The sequence below is a fragment of the Oncorhynchus nerka genome, linkage group LG3 (genome assembly GCF_034236695.1).
Source record: "Oncorhynchus nerka isolate Pitt River linkage group LG3, Oner_Uvic_2.0, whole genome shotgun sequence".
Lineage (NCBI taxonomy): Eukaryota > Metazoa > Chordata > Actinopteri > Salmoniformes > Salmonidae > Oncorhynchus > Oncorhynchus nerka.
The window spans coordinates 59,048,764-59,055,911 of record NC_088398.1 but is presented as its reverse complement, the minus strand read 5'-3'; the positions used below and the strand labels follow the sequence as shown (position 1 = coordinate 59,055,911).

Sequence of the window (7,148 nt, the reverse complement as noted above, 5' to 3'; positions counted from 1 at the left end):
AAATCGGAGGGCCTGTTGTCCGGGCCTCTGGCAGTCTCTATGGGGGTACCACAGGGTTAAATTCTTGGGCCGACTCTTCTCTGTATACATCAATGATGTCGCTCTTGCTGCTGGTGAGTCTCTGATCCACCTCTACGCAGACGACACAATTCTGTATACTTCTGGCCCTTCTTTGGACACTGTGTTAACAACCCTCCAGATGAGCTTCAATGCCATACAACTCTCTTTCCGTGGCTTCCAACTGCTCTTAAATACAAGTAAAACGAAATGCATGCTTATCAATCGATCGCTGCCTGCACCTGCCCGCCCGCCCGTCCAGCATCACTATTCTGGACGGTTCTGACTTAGAATATGTAGACAACTACAAATACCTAGGTGTCTGGTTAGACTGTAAACTCTCTTTCCAGACTCATATCAAACATCTCCAAATCCAAAGGTAAATCTAGAATAGGCTTCCTATTTCGCAAACAAAGCATCCTTCATTCATGCTGCCAAACATAGCCTTGTAAAACTGACCATCCTACCGATCCTCGACTTCGGCGATGTCATTTACAAAATAGCCTCCAATACCCTACTCAATAAATTGGATGCAGTCTATCAGTGCCATCTGTTTTTTCACCAAAGCCCCATATACTACCCACCACTGCGACCTGTACACTCTCGTTGGCTGGCCCTCGCTTCATACTCGTCGCCAAACCCACTGGCTACAGGTCATCTACAAGACCCTGCTAGGTAAAGTCCCCCCTTATCTTAGCTCGCTGGTCACCATAGCAGCACCCACCTGTTGCACGCGCTCCAGCAAGTATATCTCTCTGGTCACCCCCAAAACCAATTCTTCCTTTGGCCGCCTCTCCTTCCAGTTCTCTGCTGCCAATGACTGGAACAAACAAAAACAATCTCTGAAACTGGAAACACTTATCTCCCTCACTAGCTTTAAGCACCAGCTGTCAGAGCAGCTCACAGATTACTGCACCTGTACATAGCCCATCTATAATTCAGCCCAAACAACTACCTCTTCCCCTACTGTATTTATTTTGCACCCCATTACTTCTTCTTTGCACATTCCTCCACTGCAAATCTACCATTCCAGTGTTTTACTTGCTATATTGTATTTACTTCGCCAACATGGCCTTTTTTTTGCCTTTACCTCCCTTATCTCACCTCATTTGCTCACATTGTATATAGACTTATTTTTCTATTGTATTATTGACTGTATGTTTTTTTACTCCATGTGTAACTCTGTGTTGTTGTATGTGTCGAACTGCTTTGCTTTATCTTCGCCAGGTCGCAATTGTAAATGAGAACTTGTTCTCAACTTGCCTACCTGGTTAAATAAAGGTGAAATATATATTTATTTATTTATTTTAAGTACAGACGCATCTTGCATTTTTCTAAACTGCAGGTTAAAGTTTTGACCAAGGGCTATCTATTCTTGCCACAGGTTAAAGTATAACATAAGCAAACATTGACAAGATGTAAATTATTTGGGCATTGAAAATGTTTCGGTATCGTTGTTGCTTGGAGGGACTTTAAAGAGTAAATAAAAATGATATACAAAATACAACAAGTTTACGTTTAAGATTCAGACAAATTAACAATACATTTCCTTTTTTTAAAAAAAAGCATTGTTTGTATAATATCTACAATTCTGAACCATAGTCCCATAACAGAGCAAGAAAAAAAATCACAGTGAGAAAAAAAAAGCACAATGTTTGATCCCTCTGCCGTATTGGACTAGATATAAGGACCAAGTGCTTTTTGAGTGTAAACATCAATAGAATTTCCAGCAAATCCCTTCACTGGAACTCTAGCAAGACAGAGCAAGTTAGACAAGCATCCTTACTTATTCCTATGAATAAAGCCAGCAAAGGTCTCATAGACCATCAGTTTCCCAGCCAATCAGGCCTGTGAGTGCAGCAGAGAGGAAGGGTTTCAGTCTGAGGGGGGAGTGATTGGTTTTCCCTCATCACTCCAGCTTTCCCATCAGAGATTCCATGGAAGACAGGAAGCTGGCGTCAAACTCCTGGTCGGAGAAACGGTCTACAGACCGTCGAGCATTACGCCGGATCTCCAGCCGTGCCGACGGCGACAGTGCCAGGATGGTCTCCATGGCAGTAGCGTAGCTGTCCTCGCTGTCGGCCAGGAAGCCAGTCTGCCCGCCCTCATAGGGAACCACAATGTCCAGCTTGGGGCCGCCGGACTTGTGAGCCAGAATGACTGTCCCTGCAGCCATACATTCTACCACACCTGAGACAGGAGAGAGAGGATGCAGAGAGTAGGAACTGGGATCAGATGAATATGTTTGGAATGTACAACACTTCTCTTAAAAACAGAAGATAATAAGATGGTATAGATAAAAATGAATACCTATGCCAAAATGCTCATTCCACATGGTGTGCAGACCAATGGTGGCGCCCACCAGCTCCCTCTTTAACTCATCAAAGGGAACGTTAAGTTTAAACTCAACTCTTTCTGTCACACCCAGCTCCTGGCACAACCCCCTCAGCATCAGCACTCTATCATCATCCTCCTGGTTACGGCAGCCACCAATCAACACCAGCCTCAGAGAATCCCGCCCTCCTGGACCTACCCCTTTCCTGTCCAGAAGCTTCCGGAAGGCCCTAATCTGCAGCCGGTGGTCTTTCTCTGGTCGGAACTGACCCACGGACACTATCGAATGGCACTTCCTGTCATCGAGCCCCTCCCCTTCCACCTCATCCTCCAATGGGATGTTGAGGAAGGAGCGGACGTCACAGGGAGGGTAGACCACACCGGTGCGGCTGGGTGCGCGCCACAGGGCCAGGATGTGGCCCAGTGTCCAGGTAGAGTTGACCATGACGACGTCGCTGCAGGAGCCAGCTAGGCCGTAGATCAGAGCAAAGGCACAGTAGTACATCACCTTGGCCATACTAAGAAGAGGGTTAGCAGAGATGTAGTCTGCATTGTTGAACCTGTTGGGATTATAGGAGGGAGTGTATCATCACAAATACTGCAGAGGCAAATTACAAGTTTGATAACAAAAACATCAACCAAACTATTAACGAATACATTATCTGTGTCACAATAAATAACCATATCAACATGCTTTATGCAATTAAAATAAACAGTTCTGACCTTGGGTTTCTCTCTCTCACCACAGACAGCATGTCAGTACTGACGGTGGGGTAGTGCACATAGCTGCCCACCCTGCATCCTCCCAGGTAGCGGAAGATGGGCAGAGTGAAGGCATAGCCCATGGAGTCCATATAGAGGTCTGGTACAAAGGCAGTGAGGGCCTCCCAGCCCAGGAACATTGAGCCCATGCTCTGCCCCAGCAGGGTGAAGTGGGGGTAGGAGCTAGCCTCCACCAGGAGACGGTTCTTCAGGAATATGAAAGTCACTGGATGAGGCAGCCTGATGTTGAAGCGTTGTTGGGCGCCCTCGAGGATCTGCTCCCCTGTCACCCCATGGTCACCGGTGTACACAACGAATGAAACGTTTGGGTATCTACAGGAGGGAAGACACAGAAGAGACATAACATATCAAGAAGATTAGGTTATTAAGCTCATGAGCACTCCACTAATGCATTAAAATCTAACTATAGGCTCAGACTGCGTAAACCTACCTATTCTGAAGCGCTCTGAGGGCACACCAGAGCACCCGCTCCCCGCCCCCTCCTGCATTGCAGTAGGGGTGGAAGAAGGCCACAGTTGGGGAACTGTTCTGAGCCAGGCGGGCTTTCCGACTCCTCTGCAGCCATATTCGGACACCCATGACGAGTAGAAACAGGAGCAGCGCCAGCACCAAGCTCAGATACACGCATGGCAACACCATGGACCATAGTAATCTGTTTTCAAGACAAAAAATAATTAAGGTTATACTACTAATTATAACACCATGGTGGCTGGCTGACTGGTTCTGAGTAGCTAGCCAACTAGGAATTTAACTCGTTTTTGACAATGGTTTGTCTATACAAATTACTCCGATTGTAAAATGTCTTCTCTTCATAGATATGGCTACTAACTAACGTTAGGTAGCTATGACGGTCACTTCATTCTTTATTCATATCCAATTTCTGTTGGCGAGAATTGTAAGGTTAGACAGGTATCAGAAACAAAGCAGCATTATTTATTAATTGATTATTACCTGATTAAGTCACATAAGCACAGAGACAGATGGTCACGATGATGATCATGGCCAGCCATCTTGACAACACAACACAACACAAACTTTGACACCGGAAGTGCTTGTAAAGCTTTCTCAAAAATGTCGTTTCAGCCACCGTCATAAACTTCTACACTTTTTCTACAATTAATCTTCTTAAAATGTGATTTGAAACCGAACACCAACCTTAACCACACTGCTAACCTTAAAGTAAGACCAAAAAGCAAATGTTAATTTTCAAGAATTTATACGATATAGCACATTTTGACTTTGCCGCTGTGGTAGGTAGCGTTAGTGATAGCCCAAAGATGTTCGTCTTTTCCCGTAGCTGTCTGCTCCTCCTCTTCTTCTATGGTATTATGGCGGTCTGCAAACATACTCGTAAGTTAGCGGTGCATGCCTCCACCTACTGTGTGGGCTGTGTCTGCCTACTGTTCTGGAGTGTGAATTCACTAGCTTTTTATATTTGTATTTGTCATGGATTCCTGGGGTCCAGCAAAATTAAGACAGTTATACAATTATACAAACATTCCAATACATTTACAACAGATTTCACAACACATTAAGTGTGTGCCCTCAGGCCACTAATCTATTACCACATATCTACAAAATATCTACAAAATCCATATGTACGTGGGTGTACAGTGCGTATGTTATCGTGTGTTTGTATGCATGTGTCTGTGAATATGTTTGTGTTGCTTCACAGTCCCCGCTGTTCCATAAGGTGCATTGTTATCTGTTTTATTAAATCTAATTTTACTGCTTGCATGAGTTACTTGATGTGGAATAGAGTTCCATGTAGTCGTGGCTCTATGTAGCACTGTGCACCTCCCATAGTCTGTTCTGGACTTAGGGACTGTGAAGAGACCTCTGGTGGCATGTCTTGTGGGGTATGCATGGGTGTCTGAGCTGTGTGCCAGTAGTTCAACATGTCAATACCTCTCACAAATACAAGTAGTGATGAAGCCAATCTCTCCTCCACTTTGAACCAGGAGAGATTTACATGCATATTATTAATGTTAGCTCTCTGTGTACATCTAAGGGCCAGCCTTGCTGCCCTGTTCTGAGCCAATTGCAATTTTCCTGAGTCCCTCTTTGTGGTACCTCACCACACGATTGAACAGTAGTCCATGTGCGACAAAACTAGAGCCTGTAAGACGTGCCTTACATTTACATTTACATTTAAGTCATTTAGCAGACGCTCTTATCCAGAGCGACTTACAAATTGGATTGCTGTTAAGAAGGCAGAGAAGTGCTTTATTATGGACAGACCTCCCTATCTTAGCTACTGTTGTATCAATATGTTTTGACCATGACAATTTATAATCCAGGGTTACTCCAAGCAGTTTAGTCACCTCAATGTGCTCAATTTCCACATTATTCATTACAAGATTTAGTTGAGGTTTAGTGAATGCTTTTAGTTTTTGAAATTTATGACTAACTTATTCCTTGCCACCCATTCAGAAATTAACTGCAGCACTTTGTTGAGTATTGCAGTAATTTCAGTCGCTGTAGTAACTGAGGTGTATAGTGTTGAGTCATCCTCATACATAGGCACACTGGCTTTACTCAAAGTCAGTGGCATGTTGTTAGTATCTCCTCTGATCTCCTCTGGAGCAGTGATGTTTTGGGGCTGTTGCTGGGCAACATGGACTTTCAACTCCCTCCAAAGATTTTCTATGGGGTTGAGATCTGGAGACTGGCTAGGCCACTCCAGGACCTTGAAATGCTTCTTACGAAGCCACTCCTTCGTTGCCCGGGTGGTGTGTTTGGGATCATTGTCATGCTGAAAGACCCAGCCACGTTTCATCTTCAATGCCCTTGCTGATGGAAGGAGGTTTTCACTCAAAATCTCACGATACATGGCCCCATTCATTCTTTCCTTTACACGGATCAGTCGTCCTGGTCCCTTTGCAGAAAAACAGCCCCAAAGCATGATGTTTCCACCCCCGTGCTTCACAGTAGGTATGGTGTTCTTTGGATGCAACTCAGCATTCTTTGTCCTCCAAACACGACGAGTTGAGTTTTTACCAAAAAGTTATATTTTGGTTTCATCTGACCATATGACATTCTCCCAATCTTCTTCTGGATCCTCCAAATGCTCTCTAGCAAACTTCAGACAGGCCTGGACATGTACTGGCTTAAGCAGGGGGACACGTCTGGCACTGCAGGATTTGAGTCCCTGGCGGTGTAGTGTGTTACTGATGGTAGGCTTTGTTACTTTGGTCCCAGCTCTCTGCAGGTCATTCACTAGGTCCCCCCGTGTGGTTCTGGGATTTTTGCTCACCGTTCACTTGTGATCATTTTGACCCCACGGGGTGAGATCTTGTGTGGAGCCCCAGATCGAGGGAGATTATCAGTGGTCTTGTATGTCTTCCATTTCCTGATAATTGCTCCCACAGTTGATTTCTTCAAACCAAGCTGCTTACCTATTGCAGATTCAGTCTTCCCAGCCTGGTGCTGGTCTACAATTTTGTTTCTGGTGTCCTTTGACAGCTCTTTGGTCTTGGCCATAGTGGAGTTTGGAGTGTGACAGTTTGAGGTTGTGGACAGGTGTCTTTTATACTGATAACAAGTTCAAACAGGTGCCATTAATACAGGTAACGAGTGGAAGACAGGAGCCTCTTAAAGAAGAAGTTACAGGTCTGTGAGAGCCAGAAATCTTGTTTGTTTGTAGGTGACCAAATACTTTTTTTCCCACTATAATTTGCAAATAAATTCATAAAAAATGTGATTTTCTGGATTTTTTTCCCTCAGTTTGTCTGTCATAGTTGAAGTGTACCTATGATGAAAATTACAGGCCTCTCTCATATTTTTAAGTGGGAGAACTTGCACAATTGGTGGCTGACTAAATACTTTTTTGCCCCACTGTACTTGGATGGGTAGTCAGCATTTGTTGCTGGCATGTTATGCCTAAGGTTGCTAATCTTGCCAATGAAGCAATACCAGTGGGTTTTGTGATGAATGAGCCATATGATTCAATGAATGATGGAGCAGAGTTTGCC

At 44.5% G+C, this 7,148-nt stretch overlaps 1 protein-coding gene across 1 annotated transcript; it reads right to left on the bottom strand.

Annotated features, from left to right (window-relative positions):
* Nucleotides 1-1,346: 1,346 nt before the first annotated feature.
* On the bottom strand, nt 1,347-4,484 carry LOC115115804 (GDP-Man:Man(3)GlcNAc(2)-PP-Dol alpha-1,2-mannosyltransferase-like). The gene is made up of 5 exons (XM_029644295.2): nt 4,126-4,484; nt 3,605-3,826; nt 3,115-3,486; nt 2,368-2,951; nt 1,347-2,247 (listed from the first exon to the last, which is right to left on the bottom strand). The coding sequence occupies exons 1-5, from the start codon at nt 4,182-4,184 to the stop codon at nt 1,967-1,969; spliced, it is 1,518 nt and encodes a 505-aa protein (XP_029500155.1). The 5' UTR covers nt 4,185-4,484; the 3' UTR covers nt 1,347-1,966.
* Nucleotides 4,485-7,148: the final 2,664 nt, after the last annotated feature.